General features: G+C 46.7%; 1 protein-coding gene across 4 annotated transcripts in view; it reads left to right on the forward strand.

Annotated features, from left to right (window-relative positions):
• HSD17B3 (hydroxysteroid 17-beta dehydrogenase 3) overlaps positions 1-19,123 on the forward strand; it is a 1,142,586-nt gene that overhangs the window by 786,895 nt on the left and 336,568 nt on the right. For 2 of the 4 annotated variants that reach the window (XM_086961176.1, XM_086961174.1), the window contains 2 exons: positions 13,361-13,428; positions 13,604-13,639. In XM_086961176.1, coding sequence (XP_086817302.1) covers positions 13,361-13,428; positions 13,604-13,639 — 104 coding nt within the window. The remainder of the gene's footprint in view (positions 1-13,360; positions 13,429-13,603; positions 13,640-19,123) is intronic. The other 2 variants (XM_086961177.1, XM_086961175.1) reach the window with 1 other exon arrangement.

Consider the following 19,123-nt stretch of genomic DNA (forward strand, 5'->3'; position numbering starts at 1 on the left):
AACATGGCAGGCACCGCGCGGGGCCTGCCGCGTTGGTCATGGAAGTGCACGACATGCATTCTTGGCATTGCGGCGGGCGGTGCTGAGAGCACCGCCGCCGCAATGTCAAGAATTCAGGATGCGGAGGAGGAGCTACGTCAGCAAACAAGACGGCTGCTTGGGCTCCCGGCTCCGACGACCTCCGTATCCCGCCACATTATCCTGTACATTATCCTGATTTTACGCCTAGCCTCTGTGTGTATGAACTTTTCCGCACTCCGATGGTGAAATCCTGAAACTTTTATCGGCTGGTTTGACGAAGTTCCTTCGAGTTGAAGATTGTGGCCTACTACAGCGGTGAAGCAGGGGCCTCGAGTATTTTCACAGCCGGGCTGCAGTGCAACAACATCGACCGGGAGATCCAGGCTGGGTCCGGTCAATCGGAGTGGAGGCTTTGTTTAAGCCCGAATTTGACGGCGATCATTTCTATAGCTCAGCATCGATGGAGGAGTGATTCTGCTTGCTGTTGGCTGCGGGTGGGGGTCCCTGTCCCGCGGACCCGGTACTGGGCCTGACGGATTTCGGTGAGTCGGGGTCTCTGGCCTGCGACCTTAACCGGGTTGACCGTTACTGTGAATAAAGACTGGTCACCCTCCGCATCTGCACGTTCGGGATCCTGTTTGGCACCCCCGAGGATGCCAGATTCACCCGGGGAGGTGATTGTGATTGGTGTCGGGCGTGAGACTATGGATCGAACGGTGCTTGCGCCATCGCTGAGGTCAATACTGGCAGAAATCTGGGCGTTCCATTCACATGTGGATGTCTTATTGAGAAAATTGGACACACGCCTATCTGAGATGCTCTTGGTGGAACCGGACCCAGCCTTACTGTCGGAACAGCAATCTGCAGCCATTCAAACCGCGGCCATTTTGACTCCGTGCGAGAACCCCGTGAGGAAGCAAGTATTGAAACCATCGGATGGTGCCCTGGAGGACGGTGTTCCCGAGGTTGTCAGTGTATTGCCAAACCTTCCACCACTATCGACTTTGGAGGTACCGAAAGGCGTTCCCCTCCCGGAAACTTTTGTTTGTGACTTTCCATTCATTTTGTGGTCGCCCTCTCCTTACTTGGTGACTTTACGACTCCTGGGCAAGATACATTGGGACTTTCCATCTGGGAGGGAGAGTTCTCCTGTGTCTGAAGATTTCGCGGACTCACTGCCTAGGAGTCGCCATGGATTGATTCTTGATGACTCCCTTCTCCTTTATTACTCCTTCGTGTGCCTTTGGGTCTCGCTGGGGGGGGGGGTTTGTGTGCTGGTTCGGAAGGGCCATGGTTAAGATAAACCAGGTCGGGATGGGTTGGAGTGGCTCTTAAGGGTGTTCAACTTGCAACTGTTTGATCTAAGAGGCTGGGCGGTGTATCACGGTGCCCCCTAATTTCTTCTATAAGTGTTGTCATACCTTGGTCTTTTAGTGATAGGGAGTGTCTGTTTCTGGCGGGGGGAGTAAAGGGGCAGGGAGCCCAAACGGATAAGCCCTCCTCCATTCTTTTTCCTACTTTTAGGGTTTTAGTTATTAGGGGCGACAGGCATGCATGGTAGGGTTAAGCTGTAGCCATTTGCAGGGTTGCAGGGTGGGGGGCAGGAAAGGTTTTTTTTTATTTTGCCTTTTTTATTTCTATGGCCTTTTTCTTTCTTCCCTTTCTCTTCCTTAAAGGATCAGTATAGCTGACGATTCATTCGGATTCTTATTGTGTACTTATATTTAGTGCTTATGCTTTTATGATATCCTGATTCCCAGGTGGGCAGGCCCTGAGAACTGGCGCTCAACATTGAATGTATATCGTATTGTTGTCTGCACCGATCCATATGCTTTACGCCAATGTTCTATTACAGCGGTTATTATGTGCATATCCTGTCTCTTGCCCTGTCCCCCGTATCACTGACTGCGCCAACTTTTCCATCATGGGTGACCTGAACCTTCATTTCGACACCCCTTCCAATCTGACGGTACGCAGCATTTCCTCAGACTTAGAGGCCTTTCAACTCTCCCAGCTGGTTTCCCAGTCTACCCACATTGGGGGACATATTCTTGACCCCTTTTTCACCAATCTGCCGGAGACTAAAATTACATCTATTTCTCCGTTAGAGTGGACTGACCATTTCCTGGTGTCCATTCTTTGTCCTATATCGGTCACTCCCCCTACCTCTTCAGCTAGACAGGTACCTAGGAGGTTTTGGAACAAACTCAGGCTAGAAGACTTCCATCGTCTTCTGTCAGAGGAGCCGCTGGGTCCATTAAATGGCGTAGAAGAGGGGTATGACCTCTTCTGCTCTTGGCTTACCAGGGCTCTGGACACTCTGATACCCATCGTACCGAGTAAAATCAATACTAGAGAGTCGAGTCCCTGGTACGATGGCGCCTTACGTGCCCTGAAGGGAGCCTGTAGACGGGCGGAGAGGGCATGGCGGAAGACGTATGGGCCTGATTTAAAAGCTGCATACGCCGCGTCCATCAAGCTCTATCATCGGGCTATCTGTCGAGCTCGAGCGGCATTTTATGCCGCAGAATTTCGAAACAGCACTAACCCGTCGAAGGCCATCTTCAAGGCCGTGAAAGATCTCATGGCGAAGCGGACTACCCCTGTGGCCATGAGCTCCATCTCCCATTGCGAATCCCTTGCTTCTTATTTCTTGGGAAAAGTCCAAGCAATCTATCGGACATTCCCCAGCATAGGGATCGGCCTGGGAAGCTCCAATGGGACACCTCATCAGATTACCCTGCTCTCATTCCCCCCTCTCACCTCGGATGGGTTTGACAAACTTGCGCTGCAATTTAAATCTGGTTCTCCATCTGATCCAGTAAGACCTGCTCTCTTCCGAGATCAGACCTTTATGGGACGCTCTGCTGTGCGTTCCCTTGTCAACCTCTCCCTGGAGTCGGGTGTAGTTCCAACTAAGTTAAAGCAGGCGGTGGTGTCCCCAATCATCAAAAAACCCTCCTTGGACCCGTCTAAGCCTGAAAGTTACCGTCCCATCTCGCTGCTACCCTGGCCGGCAAAGATAACAGAGGCTCATGTCAATCTGGCCCTGTCAGAACATCTAGCCCGGACCAACGCCCTCGACGCCACACAAAATGGCTTCCGTGCTGGGCACAGCACGGAGACCGCTCTTCTTGTGATGGTGGAACATCTCCGTGCGAGGTTGGATGCTGGTCAAACGGCGGCGCTGATTTTTTTAGATCTCAGCGCCGCCTTCGACACGGTATCCCACAGCATCCTCCTGCATCGGCTCGAGGAGATCGGTATTGGTGGTCAGGTGCTGCAATGGTTCCGCTCCTTCCTCGACAATCATTCCTTCTGTGTTGCCATCCCTCCCTTCAAGTCCAACTTCCAGCCTCTGGCCATGGGGGTCCCGCAGGGGTACTCGCTGAGTCCCACGTTGTTTAACCTATACGTGAGACTGCTGGCTGATGTCGCTAGGCAGTGGGGCCTAACTTTGGTCTCATATGCCGACGACACACAGCTGCCGGTTACTCTCAGCGGGGACGCGGAACAAGATGCCCCCAGGTTCCAGGGTGGACTGAAGGTGGGGGCAAGCTGGTTGACGGGAAACTGTCTCCAGCTCAATGCCACTAAAACGGAGGTAATGATTGTCGGAAGGGGAGTGGAGCTGTGGGGTGACCAATGGTGACCTCCTGAGCTGGGACCTACTCCGACCCCGGTGTCGGAGTTGAAAAATCTGGGGGTCTGGCTGGATGCTGGCCTTACCTTTGTAGGACATACCAAAAAAACAGCAGCCTGTTGTTTTGGTCTGTTGAGAGGTTTAAGACCAGTACTCAAATTCTTTGATGCCCCAACAAGACAGCTGGTAATCCAGGCAACTATCATCTCTCGCCTGGATTACGCTAGCTCTCTTCTGGCCGGGGCCAACCAGGCTCAGCTAACTCGCCTGCAACGGGTTCAAAATGCTGCGGCCAGAGCGATTGTCGGCCTGCCCACATTTTGCCCGGTGGCGAGTGTTCTTCGCTCCCTACACTGGCTTCCAGTGAGGAAGCGTATTCTCTTTAAGGTCCTCTGCCTGACCTTTAAGATCTTGAGAGGTATAGCCCTGAAATCATGTCCAGCTGTCTTTCTTTCTATGTCTCCACTCGCACCCTCCGCTCTCAAGGCCAGGCCCTTGCTGTAGTCCCTAGATTCAGACTCAGCCGTATGGGAAGTCGCTCCTTCAGCGTAAAAGCTGCACTGACCTGGAATTCTCTCCCGGTTGAAATCCGTTTGCTGGAGGACCTTATGACCTTCCGGAGAGCAATAAAAACTTTTCTGTTTTAGCTGCCCCTTTTAAGTTTTATCTTTTCCTGTTGTGTTATGTTTCTCCTTGTCTATGCGCCGGGACGCTCCTTGGCTGGAGTAGCTGTGCGCACAACAAATCATAATAACATAACATAACATATTCTTCCGTTTGATTGTATGGCACCTGATCCTTTCTTAAATAATATAAAATGGAACCTCTGTCTCCTCCTGGGACTCAGTTGTGCATTCTAATATAAGTTTTATCCTGAGTCGCTGCCGGACCTCAGGGTTGTCAGCTGATGAGCTGTGTCGTACTGTGATATAGGCGGTCTTAATTTTGTTTAGCGGCCGGCCCCTGTGGTTGTAGGCCCATGATTGTATTTTTATTGAATGCTACAATAAAGGTTTTTTTAAAAAAAAAAGAATTCAGGATGCGCCCGCCAGTGTGACGGGCGCATCCTAATGTCAACAACAGCACCCCCGCATCAATGGTGGGCGCTCCCATTCCACGAAAGGATGGCAGGCGGACAAAGGATGGCAGGCGGACAAAGTCCGCCCGCCATCCTAATGACCCCCTAGATTCTAGCTAAATGAGGCATACATCCAGCTTGATTAGTACACTCATAAGCAGTTAAGGGAAGGGGATAAGACTAGTTAAATTTTGGCCTGGCTACTAAAGAGAGAACTAGATAGGCCATGTATTGCTACAGTGTCTGATGCCACGGGACAGGTCCACAACACACAGGCTGCCATCAATGAGACTTTGAGCGTACATTTGCAACAAGTTTATGTACAGTAGACAATACCTGACTGGCATCAGATCAATGAGTATTATGGTCATCAAGACTGTCCGTTTTGACAATGTTATAAGGGTAAAATTAGACCACCCCATCACTAGGAACTCCAGGAGGGAAGGGATCCTTCCTGAGACAAGGGGATTGGCAGTGCTTGTGGAGTTCTGAAAGCCGAGTAAACACCCTGCCCTATTGGACTCTTATCGCCCATTGTCCATGATTAACACAGACTTCAAAATACTCCGTAAACATATAGCCCACTGTGTGGCTAAGATTATGCAAGTGCAATATTCCACTTTCCGACACCGATTTAAAAGTAGTCACCATTGGATTGGCGGACAACTTTACGTCCGTCATCACATGGCTATTACCTTCGCCAAATTTATGAATGACCACCTAGCAGGCTGTCTTTCACAAAGGCATTAGCGGGAACCGCTGTCACAGCGGTCCATGTCAAGACATTTTACTGTTTGTTACAGGGCTGTGTCAGAAGGACCCAGCCCTGTAACAAACAGTAAGCTATTTTTTTCATTTCAAAAGAAAATCCTGAAACTGGGTTTTCTTTTTGTAAAGAAAATAAGTAATGCTTCCCTCGCCATGGGAAGCTTCTCTCATGGTGGGGGGAGCATTACAATGTTTTTACCATTCAAATTGAATGGGTGGATGAAGTTCACAAAGGGGCTGAATACAAACCCTAAAACAGGGTGCCACAGAGAAGCTAGCAACTCCTATTAAGTATAAAAGCTGTAAGGAACATATCATTATTGTGAAAGACAAACCACATCCTAACCTAGGAAGAACAGATAAATGTGCATATAATGCCACACACTCGGTGACTCATACAGAAGAGCTTCTATGCAGCCATCACCTGCACTCTCCCAATGGCACTTGCCAGCATCTACAGATGTAATCCTCTAAGCCATTAAAGCATCTAGAAAGGCCCTAGAAAGCAATATAGACAATGTTGGCTAGGATGTCTGCATGCTGCATCAAGACCTCTGGCATACATTCAACTGGGTCTGCAAAGAGGAGGGTGAGATATCAGAATTTGTTGATGCTCTCTGGGCACATCAGACACTTGAATGCAACTGCCAGTGTACTAACAGAAAAAGTAAAAGATGCAGAAGGCAGAGCAAGAAAAAAACGTATGATTTCTGGGGATGCCAGAGGTGACAATGAGTGCACATCCAGAAATCTTCTTGTACACCTGGCTGAAGGGAATCATTCAACCTGACAGGCTGATGCACTGCTTCACAGTAGAGAACCCACTCTAAGAAACTACGACCAGGAGCCCCACTCAGAGCCATGACTACCTGAATCCTAAATTACAAAGCTAGAGACGAAATTCTCAAAATGGTACAGAGTGTAGACACAGTACAGTATCAATCACACCACAATAAAATCTTCCCAGACTAGACAAAACAGATAGAGCAACATCGGAAAACATTTGAGGACACATGCAAACTCTGTGCGATGGGCCTCAAATAAATGTTGTAGCTGTTCATTTACCACAGCCAGGACAACAGCTGGGCAAGACATTGGTTACAGAAGACCAAATTACATCTCCAGCCAGGACTGAGCCTAATGCCGAGATATAAATGGAGACTTTATCCTGCTCCTCCCCTCCAGTGGGGAGTCAAACTTGATTCATAACGATGCTCATGCTCATGGGGCCTTCTCTCTCTCGCAACAGCAAGCCCTCCTCACGACTATCACCAACATGGCAACCTCTCACAGTAAACTAGTACTTCTAGGAGACTTTAACCTCTGGCCAAACGGTAGCCTAGACGCAGGACTAGACAACCTTCGGTTGTCCTGTGATAGTGTAGGCCTCCAACAATTGATAAAGGACCCCACTCACTCCGCATGCAACCGACTCGATCTTATTTTCTCGAGCCCAGGTTTGACCCAAGTAGGTGACATCCTGCCTATGAGTTGGACAGACCACTCGCTCATCAAACTCTACATTAATAATGCCACAACAAGCAAAACCAAATCCCACCTGCCCCCACAATTTTCGTACCGAAACTGGAAAGCGCTAGAAAAACTCAGCACCTCCACCAGAATCTTCGAGGTGGAAGACAGTTTCACTATTACCAACTCAGTGGAAGATAACTACAGGTCCTTCAGCTCGAGAATCACCTCCCTTGCGGACTCTGCTGCCCCTCTTAAACTCTGCAAACCGAAAGGTAGAGCTCCGGCTCCCTGGTATAACGATTCTTTGAAAACCCTCAAATCAGCCTGCAAACAAGCTGAGAGAAAGTGGAGACACGGATACTGTAACAACAACAAAACCCTCTGGAAGAAGGCACTCCGTGACTATAAGTCCGCTATTGCAGAGAGTAAAGCGAATTACTACTGTTCCACCATCACCAACGCGGCCAACAGTCCAAAAAGCATATTTCAGATTCTGGACTATATCTTACACCCTGACTGCGTCAAAAACTCCATCCCCCCTTCCCAGTCCCTTTGTGATAGCCTCGCTCAGTTTTTTACTGATAAAATCGAGACTATCATTAATAACCTGGCAACGCCCCCGTCTTCCACTCTCTCCACCCTCCCCGAAATCAACCTCACTAACCCTGAACTTCTGAGGCCAACCTGCCCTCCCACAAATAAATTGCTGGATTTCCCTCTTATTTCTCAAGCAGAATTTGAAATAGTCGCACAAGGCATCACTTCCGGATACCCCCTTGACCCTCTGCCACCGAAAATATGGAAAACCTGCGGGCACCAACTATTTCACACCCTCCGGTTGATTTGTAATCAATCCCTGAGCTGCGGCGTCGTTCCCTGCTCCTGGAAGCAAGCGCTTATAACTCCGCTGCTAAAGAAACCCACGCTAAACCCAGATTGTCTGTCCAACTTCCGCCCCATATCACTCCTGCCTTTCCCAGTGAAGGTGCTCGAACGCTGGGTCAGTAAATGCCTCTCAACCCACCTCGAGCAACACCACTTTTTGGACGAATTCCAATTTGGGTTTCGCCCAGCCCATGGCACTGAAACCGCGGTGCTCACGGCCATGGAAGAGCTTCGAATGCGCGCAGACAGGGGCCAAGCTGTGGCCCTCATTTTACTTGACTTGTCTGCCGCATTCGATACTGTCAATCATAGGGTCCTGCTCCAGCGGTTGAGAGCGGCAGGGATCAACGGCACGGCCCTGATCTGGTTTCACTCATACCTCAGCGACAGAAAACAGGCTGTTTCCCTCCCCCCTTTCCAATCAGCCTTCTCCCCGGTCCCTCACGGTGTCCCCCAGGGTTCATCTATCAGTCCGATTCTTTTTAACGTTTACTTAAAACCTCTGGTCACGTTAATCAAGTCACACAACATGACCACAGTAAACTATGCGGACGACACACAGCTCCTTCTCTCGTGGGAAGGCGAAGACTCCATTTCCTTGCAAGCCTTCCATGACTGCCTACGAGACACGGCATGCTGGTTGCACCGGAACTCACTTCAGTTCAACTCCTCGAAGACCGAGGTGATGTACTGCCCTGCAAGTCGCATACCCCGCCCGCTGCCCGCTGAGTTCTGTCCCCCGGAAAACCCTAACAACCCCCCACCAGTCACCACCGTTCGTAACCTGGGCGTCATGCTTAACCATCAATTAAGCATGGAAGCACAGGTCTCAAGAACAGTCGCAACCTGCGCCGGCCTTATGCGCTCACTGCGCAAAGTCTTGCCTCTACTCCCACCCTCCGCCAGAGCACTAGTAGTCAGGTGTACTATTCTTAGTCGCCTTGACTACTGCAACGCCCTGCTGCTTGAATCTCCTGCGATTCTACTGGACAGACTCCAACGAGTCCAGTCGGCAGCAGCCAAACTGGCTCTGGGATGGACTAGGAGATCCTCGGCCACTGCTGCACTGGCCGAGTTGCATTGGCTGCCCTTGAGGCAACGCATTGCCTTCAAGGCCCTTTGCCTGGTCTTCAAGGCACTACATGGAATAGGACCCAGACCTCTTCAACGTCTGTTCTCTTGGTATACCCCCACCAGAACACTCAGGTCCACAACTGCCTGCCTCGCGAGAGTGCCCAGATGTAAGAAGGCCAAGATGGGAGGAAGATCGTTCAGAGTAGCTGCAGCCAAGCTATGGAACAGTCTACCTGTCGACATTCGCCATATCCCTCATCTCCTCCCATTCAGGAAACGTATCAAAACATGGCTCTTTCCCTTGTCCTTTTAAAACCGGCCAGTCCCAGTCCACCCCCGTCAATAAACCACAAGAGTAGCTACCAGCGCCAGGATACCTGCCAGGTGACAGCCGCGCTTTATAAATGTTTTAAATAAATAAATAATAAATGTACTATAATGTGAAGTGACAAATGACAGGGAGCAAAACATGCTGGAGACCAGCCCCTCCATGCTCCTGCTGCAGCACCACCTCCCCAATGTATAGACACCTGGTACCTGCCAGTAGTGGCACTCTAAAATCCTACCTGATTATCAATTAATATTGATAATAGAAGGAAATTCATATGCCACGCTTAAGTTGAACTTTCTATTGGTAATCAACTAAGGCTAAAAGGGTGCATCCTGGCTGAGGAATCTGCACTTGGATGCTCTCTATATCAGATGCTGTGGCTGTGGAAGTGTGGGGGTTAGTTGGTTTGAATCACGGTTAGTGAGGGCAGGAATTCAGGCCTAGATCAATGTTTCTTCAATGATTTCTCCCTGATTTGCTTACAGTCCAGCATGAACAACATATCACAGGTATATAACCCCATCTACTTTAGGTGCCTCTTGTAAAATGATAATGGCCAACTAAACGACATTAAACATACAGCAATATTTACAATGTCTAAACAATACAACCCAAAGGCTTTGATGCTCCAGGGCACACACCTGGTCGGAAACAAAAGCTATCTCCTAGCTAGATATAAGATATCCTTTAGTATATCATCCAGGCTTCGCTGGAGCTCAAGGGGGCGAGGTGTACAGCATGGGACAACAGTGGCACTCTTGAATGTATATACGCTACCTTCTACGGCCACAACCTTCTTACGTCTACTTAGAACCACCTTATTGAGCCGTCTGCAGCCTCACACAAATTGGGAGAGGTTTCAATGGGTTGACTGACAGGTCTGTAAATAGACAGCCCCTCCCCCATTCAGTCAATGGAAAATCCAGGCCTAAAGTGGCCTGTCTATCCTCATATGCCCTTTGTGGTACATGGTACCATTACCACTCTGCACTGTGTCATTACACCCTCTTTTCCAGGGCGCATAGATATTTCTCTCGCTAGGCTATTTCTTTGTCCATACTACTCACATTGAGCTAGTTGCCGATTTTCAGGCCCACACGTATGATCTTTTGGACCAATCCTCAATAGAGCTTACAATGAGTAATAAAAAAGGAATCAGAGGTTATCCTCCAAGAACTGAAACTTACCAAACTTAAATACCAACAAATACTTCCTGACGAGGCCAAAAAGATATGGAGGGCCTCCTAATTTAGACAGCATAAACAGGATGATACAACTGGAAAGCTACGATATTAACCTATGGGCAATGGCTCAGACTTTGTTTTTGTCATTAACTGTGCATCATAATCAGAGCCAGTATCCTCAAGCAACAATGACACTTTCATGAACACTCTTCCCGTTTCCAGTCTGCAGTACTGTGAACCAAGGTCCTTAAATGATGTAATTACAGTAGATCAATTGCTTGAAGCTATTAGTCAGCTTGAATCACAAAAAAACTCCTTGCCCCAGTGGATTCTCATCAGTTTCATCTTAAGGGATTTGAGGGCTCAGGGCAAATAGTATTTTGAGGGGCCCTTGTTTAAAACAACTTTTTAATTTTAATACCCAATAGTGGAAAATTAAAGTCCTGCATTGCCAAAAAATTTGAATTTTATAATACGGGTTGAGAGACAGAAATACACTAAAGTGAAGAGGAGAGAAAGTTTACTACTCCAGGGGCCCCTTGGATGGTGGAGACCATGGGCAATTGCCCTCTTTGCCCATGCCTTAAAACATCTCTGATTCCCGTGGGAATTCTTTGAACCTTTGCCAGAGCCCTCACTCAACCTTGTCATGCACTGTTTACTGCTACTCGAGAAGAACGTGCCCTTCCACAGAGCCAGTGTGAAGCATCCTTGAAACCCCTGCTCCCAACAGCCAGCTGCTCATGATATACTTATTTCATTAATTAATACTAAACTAAAATAATGACCAAAATATTGCAAAATCCCCTTCTAAAGGTGATCGAAGATCCAGCCCTTCGAGACCAGAGTGGTTTCATGCCCCGCAGATCCACCTATCACAATATTAGGCATTTGGTTAATGCCATGGCTTTGGCACATATACTTTGCCTGAGCCTTTGTTCAACTTCGCGAAGGCATTTAATAATCTCGACTATGGATATCTATACGTCTATACGTCTCCCAGAGAAGTTTGTTCCATATACAACAGCACAGTCCAAGATAGGAACATATTGTCCATTCCATTTCCAAAAGGTAAGGGCACTCTCCAAGGATGCTCTCTACCTGCATTACTGTTTTCTCTGGTGATGAAACCCCTGGCGGCATGGCTTTGAAAGGATGAGAGCTACCAGTGGACCCCAGAGTTCGAGTACAAAGCGGCACTATACAGTGATGACCTGTTGACATATCTGGTTCACCTTAGCCATTTGCTCCAGAAGGTAGAATGGGTCCTCAACAAGTTTGAGTCTAGGCACAGCATGAGAAAAATCAGCAGCATGGATAAACATCATTGTTAATTTGATGGGTAGTCCAAAGAGAGGCTTCCAATACTGGAAAGCACATCCTCCTCTCCTGATAGGCAGAATAGTGATCAATAAAATGAGGACATTTCGCAGAACCCTTTCAATTTTGCAGAATTACTCTTTTACTCTCCCCCATTTTTATAACTGAATGACTTTCTCGATGTGCTCTTCTCTGCGGCAATATAAGATCACAGAGTATCTATAGTGAGGTGTTATGGTTACAGATATCCTTTGCAATTACAAAGCAGGACATCTCATAGTGGTGAATGAATGGTGTATGGGTCTGACAGGGATAGGGATCCCTCCCATAGGAATGAACTCTGAGCATTGGGTTAACTTCACCATTACACTTCCTACATGAAGGAAGTCCCATTCTGAAAACATGTATTTAAAACACAATGAAACAAATGAATTGACAGAGAAACTCCTCTGTGGGGGGTCACATTTACCCCAGATGACGACTCTACTAGATTGTGGTGTGTGGGACAGATTGCGGACATCCACATTGGGGAGTGGTGATTACACAATCCACATTGAAATCCTTTGCAGAGTTCCAAGTAGAATTTACAATACTCGAGCCGCTATCTTATAAATATTTGTAATTCCAACACACACTATTCCCCTACATTGCCCTGATTGGCACATTTACCAATTTCAATCCACTCGAGGTAGATAGAACCCACCTTAACAGAGATGGAGCAAGGGAAAGAGATTTGCAGAGTTTGTAAATCAATAGTCATAAACCCGCCTCACACAGTTCTTATCCTTAGGCAAGCCTGGGGCAAAGAAAAAGATCCATTTTGATGTAACAAAGTGGTAAGAGGCACCAATGGTGCCTAAATTGATTGCCATAACAGCAGAATATCGACTCGTAGATTTCCACTACCTACACTGGATCTAATGTACAAGTTTGATATTATGACATATGCATTGGGAGTCTTCACTTACCTTCCAGAATGAGGATATCTACCAACAGTCTGACCTGAAGGACCTTTGAGAGGTCCTAGGGAGCAGTTGAGAAAGTGTTTGCAGAAGTAATTGGTTGGTCCATTACCCTCACTCCACAAAAAGCTTGATTAAATGTCCTGTACAATGCCGGACTGATTAGCTATCCGTAGGCATCCTTAGGCTTGGGTTGAGTTCTGGCCAAACAGGACATCGCTCAGAACTGGAGAAAACTTGAGGGCCAAAGCATTGCTAAATGGAACAATGAACTTGATGAATGCAGACTGCTTGAGTTGATCATATATGAGGCAAGATGATATCCCCCAAAAAAGCTAAGATTTGGGGTGGACTCAATTCTGTGGTAGGAGCCCATATCATTAAATGTTGGTTTATGATGGAGTAAGAGGAACACCCTGTGTAAGATATGTGAAACTCAATGCTGTCTTGACATTGTGTGCTGACGTTGGATTCCAGATATTTCTTCATGTTTGTAACTGGTAAATACCAATAAAAAGTAAATAAATAAAAAATATATATCCAGCAATATGGTTTGCTAAGAATGTGCAATATTTAATACTTATTGCTCAAACTATTTTTGTAATCTTCATCTTGTTTCAGTTAACAACGTTGGAATGCTTCCCAATGCTGAACCTTCCCGTTTTCTCGATGGATGTCAAAACCACACGGTAAAGCCTATTTGATTTTTTAATCACTTTGAAACATCTATCTTACAACCTCACCTACAAGAATACCGCACCAGCGGAATAGTTTTGGGTACCCGAAATATCATTTCTATATCGCTATCATTGTTTGCCATCATTGTTTCTTATAGAAGCTGTTTTCCTTTTGTTTCAACCGCAGGGCCTCGTCAATTGCAACATATTATCTGTTGTCAAGGTATGTGCTAAGTAAGAAAAGATTACAAGTATACAACTATGTCTATTTTTTTAGAATTGTTTCTTTATTTAGGATATTTAGGGTCAGTGCCTCCTTCAGGCGAGTTCAGATAGCTATCGAAAGCAACACACAGTAGGTCAAATGCCAGCCACGGCTCATGACCTGTATTTCATACCCTCGATTGCACTATCTCAGGGTGTGATGTAGAATTTGTAGGTACCCTGGTTTAGAGCACTCAGTATCGTCATATGAATTCCCTTTCGCTGAGAAACTGTCCCATTAACAAGGTGGTTGAGTAGGTGGGAGGCATGTAATGGTGGGATCTCCTACACTGGCGGCAACAGTGAGCACATTGAGGTGTAGTCTGCCCCAAGACACAGAATCCCAACGCTGAGCCCAAGTGCTGTATAGAGTTTTTCTGCACTTTCACAGTTGTCTGGCACTCTTCTTATTTTTTTTAACTTTATTTAATCTTATTTGTTCTTAATGAAAACGTGCATGTCATAATAACTTGTGGTGTCTGTGTCCCAGCGCTAGTCACACCCATAAGCAGATGATAGAGGCCACTCAAGTAGCATTAACACAGTAACATTGTCACCATACACCTGATTAGGTACATATCGAGTTCTGACAAGATATTTCTGGTAGCATGCACTATCCTTTTAAAGCAGGCTTCTTCAAGTCCATTAAATGTGACCCGTCCATCAGCCACCGACTGCTCATCAATTGCAGTTATCAGGAAGGTTATAGCAAATCTATGCCTCTCGTCAGTACCGGTCCTCGGAAGCTTGTTTCCGGTCCAGGGAAGACATGGCTTGGCAGTTCGGGCTGGACTGTTCCCATGAGGCACAGGGTCAGACTGATTTGCATATAGCCATGTCTGAACTGGGGTGGCAGAGTGGGCTAAAGAATGGTGATGGATTAAACCCAGATCTTTTGACTGGGTGTGAGTGTTTGATTGATTCAGATGCTCTGTCCATCACCACCCCCTTTTGTACCGCTCTCGTCAGTACTAACATAAGTTAACAATTACTTTTAACATGCAGCATTTAAGGAGACCAAGTCCTTAGGTGCGTTGAGCCCAGATTGTAAATTAAACCATTATATCTGTTTCCTCTAAAGATGGAAAAGACATTCGATAGTGATCTAGCTATCTCCCCACTGCTTTGCTAAAAATGAACGTTACACTGCTTGCCAAGACATTAGCAACGAGACTCTGGAGGGTGTGGTAATATCGATTACCTATACTTAATTTGCTATCAATAATCAATAAGAATAACTCAGAAAAATAAGAGGCAAAATCCGGGATATTGAGGTAAACTCAAAAGGGTTTTATTCCTGTAAAAGGAATTGGGTTATTGGCTCGAGCCAAGGTGGCATAACCATTCCATTCACCACACAGGGTTCAGGAAGGGAAGACAGACAACATATTGTTTACAGAAGTACATATATATAGTCAATGCATTACAATGTATGAGCATGTAGTAGGCGTAACAGTAGGCGTAACAGCTGGAAAAGAAGAGATAAAACATGGAAACGTCACAAAACGTCATTTTAAGAGGCGGTATAATAGGCGTGCATGAAGGCGTACACTAGAAACGTCATTGATCATGAGGTCACAAAATGGGTGGATACATAAGAATCTTGCAATGTCAGCAGAAATATGAGGCAGAGATGCGCGCGCAGCAGATTGACGTGTGTCTGACGTATATCCAGAGGGTGAAAGGACTTGACATTTAGCACTACAAGTGTAGACATAAGTGTAGACATAAGTCTGGGATGTCAGATCAACCTAATCCCAAATCGTATCTGGTATCGTATGTTTAAGGAACAGTAGTGTCTGGAAGGGAAAAGGTCTCTCGGGCGGAGACTACTCTATACTGTCTGCATGTATGCGTCTACGTGTTGGCATGCAGGGTGAGGGGGCATGAGCCTACCATGGCAACGGAGTCTATGAATTACTTGCACGGAGACAGAAGAAATGGGCCCTCTGCTCCTGCAGCTGGGAGGATGTTTACTTGAGCTACGAGACAGGAATGTGTTTTCGAGGAGTGGAGCAGATAATTCGAAGGTTGAAGACGATCTTGGCAGGCAGAGGTTAGGCTATGCGCCGGAGCCGCGCAAGGAATAGGGTGGGGGCCACTGGCACAGAGGTAGCCTGGGCTGAGGCCCTCGGAGTCAGAAAGCAGGAGAGAACTCGAAAAAGGCTCAATGGCATATTCTGGGCCTACTTCGCCAGAGCTGAAAAACGTGTAAAGTGTGCCACAAAAAGACGGTGGCACAGCATATATAGAAACTGAATATTCAATCCGTTCATGGCGGATCTGAAAGAGGACAAGTTAAAGATGGACGCAAATGTATTTGCGTCTTCGTAGCTGGCACAGGAGGGAAATAACATGCACTTTAAGCTGGTACATGGAGACGGTGGGGTACTCGCTGGGGAACACTACTTGATCAAAAATTATATTTCCTCATTCCCTCCTTGTTCCCCACGGACCCTTCATGAAACATCGATTCTCATTAATTGATCGACTTGTTCACTTAACATCAATTGCTCTTCTTGCTTTATGCGCTTTGAATAGGAACTTGAACGTGGAACACATGAAGTGGCACACAGGCCGCAAATTGCCGGTCCACATTGGATACACAGGCAACAACTGAATACTACGAGAAAACCAATACCTAGGAGGGATAGGATCTTCCACCCCCAGGCTGACAACGTTGTCCAGAACCAACCGGACCAAGTCCAGGTGCCTGGAGTCTGATGAATTAAACTTGCAATCTTATGAAGACGTGTAATAGCTTTATACACGGATGGCGCGTTATTAGGGATGAAAATACAGCAGCTTGACCCGATGACCTTACAAGCTCCACCCCTATCTGCCAAGATGACGTCAATAACAAGGCGGTTCTGAAGAACAACAACCCGCATAGCGGACTGCTCCTCCGTTAAGTTACCTAGAGCTGAAGCGGTCTCAAGTACCACTGCTTCGAGGGTTCTGGTTAATCTACGGATTAGTTTACTATTTGAAACAGTACCTAGGTAGGGGAAGAAACCTTTATTGAAATCTGTATATTGTTCCCATGTAGTTTCTTTATAATTGACAAGCGGGAGATCTCGTTGATATCGATGCTTAATCAGATTGGTGTTTCTATGATAGTCGGGAGGGGCTAGAAAAACAGGTGGCAGAAGGAATGCTATATAACAGGTACCGTCCCAGTCTAGAGGCAAACGGACATATGCGGTATGACCACAAATAAAATAGGAATGACGTAAAGCCCTAAACGTGGATCTACCATGATCAGTAAATTCGACTACAGTGGTGCATTTACTATGACCTACATGTACAGAACCATTTTTTCGAACACATAGTTCACCAGTAACGGGTAATACTGCCATAGCAGGTAGAACAGGAGCAGCTTCAGATTCGACAGATAAAATCATGAAAGTGACTGTGTAATTTCCTAACCCATATACTTCGTTTTCTAGATCAGTTCCAGTGTCAACGGGGAGTCCCTCCTTGTCAGGGTAGCATACCTCAAGCAGGACTAAGTTCAGGTCACCCCAAACCCAGTTACCTTCATAAATAGCAGCAGTAGAAACTAGGGAATTGAGCATTTTAAACCATGCGGCACATGTGCCATTGTGAGTGAACGGGTACGGGAAAAGGGGCAAAACACCCTTGTTTTCTTGGTAAGGAGGGAGTCGACCACATATCCAACAATTAGTAGCATTGGTAGCCTGATGGGAGTGATGTAACATACTAATGAAAGTGTTGTTGCGCAGCGCAAGTCTATATGTTAATTCATGAGGCGGGAGTTCACTAAAAGAATGTTCAGTAGTAGCATTATAAGTAGCACGCTTGAATATAGGGTAGTATATATGCAGAAGAATACTAGCAGTGATAACCAGCAAACATAGGAAAAACATAACAAGTAGTGTCACTATACAGCGACTACGAAGTGATTTGCAATACGCCTTTTTCTTATGTTGTCTTTGTCTATCTGTCTCTCTATCTCGATCTAGGGGATACATGTCAGAAACTAATTTAACCGATTCACCTAGGGGAGGACTTAAACAATTAAACTGTCTGACTTGCTAGATCGTAACTTTTGTCTGTAAATTTCTGAAGCAGTTTTCTCAACCAAAGGGAGTTTCGTGTCAGTTTGTGGAGGAGGGCAGGGCTTAATGTCCAAGTCCGAAGGAAGTCCAAAGTATTTCTTTACGTGGCTGGAATGCAGCCACCCCTTCCTGCCCTCGATTTTTACAGCGGTCCTCGTCGTAAGCAGAACCAACTTCGGCGACTGCCAGCGGGGCTCCAGCGGGCTCTTCCGATCGAAATTTCGGACGTATACAAAGTCACCAGGTACCACCTCATGGGGCTTCGTCTCGGTGTTGTCGGGAAAGGCTGCAGCTACCTGTGAACGACAAGATTGTAGTGCAGACATCAAGGAGGCAAGGTAATCTGTCAGCATATGACAATCAACATCAGTTATTTTACGCGGAACGGGCGTCCCCCACATATTCGGTGGCCTACCGAAGACCACTTCAAACGGGGATAGTCCAGAACGGGAATGGGCCACCATCCTCATATAGAAGAGGGCGACCGGCAAGGCAACTATCCAGTCTATACCTTTGTCTCTACAGATCTTGGAAAGTCGGATTTTCAGTGTTTGATTATGGCGCTCCACGAGACCTGCTGCCTCGGGATGCCGGACACAATGGAACTTCCACTGGTAACCTAACAGAAGTGTAATGTGTTTCACGAGTTCGGATGAGAATGGCTGACCATTATCTGAGTACACAATACGGGGCAAACCATACCGCGGGAAGTATTCACGAACCAACTGCTTGGCAGTGGTCGGAGCAGTATAATCAGGAACTGGGTATGCCTCTACCCATCGGGAAAGAGCACACACGACTACAAGAACATACTTGAATCCTCGACACCGTTCCATCTGGATATAATCCATCTGGAGGACTTCAAAAGGGTGGTCGGGAGGTTGGAATCCACCTTGCTCTACAGGGATGCTTTTACCTGGATTGCACTGACCACAAATCATGCAAGTACGCACTTTCTGTTTGGCTGCTGCCCGTAAGTGTTTATTGGACCATATGTGTTGAATACTGTCTAGCATTGCTTTCTCACCAAGGTGTGCAGGACTATGTATTGTATTAATGATGACTTGTACCATAGAATCGGGGAGAAACCATGTAGATTTTCCCTTCGTCATCCATCCCTGGTCTGTTTGGACCCCTCCTAGTCTAGTCCATTCCTTAATTTCATCTGATGTTGCATGTGACTGTATGTCGATCACATCATGTGCGGGATCCCTAACTGTCATGCAGTATGCTGGTACCTTTATTTGTGTCTGATCAGTTACATGAGTCCGGTTTTGAGCAGTTTGCTTTGCGGTTCGGTCTGCCAGGTCGTTACCCTGGGAAATGACATCAGTAACCTTAGCGTGTGCTTTGCATTTCAT

This window comes from Lissotriton vulgaris, chromosome 3_1, assembly GCF_964263255.1.
Source record: "Lissotriton vulgaris chromosome 3_1, aLisVul1.2, whole genome shotgun sequence".
NCBI lineage: Eukaryota > Metazoa > Chordata > Amphibia > Caudata > Salamandridae > Lissotriton > Lissotriton vulgaris.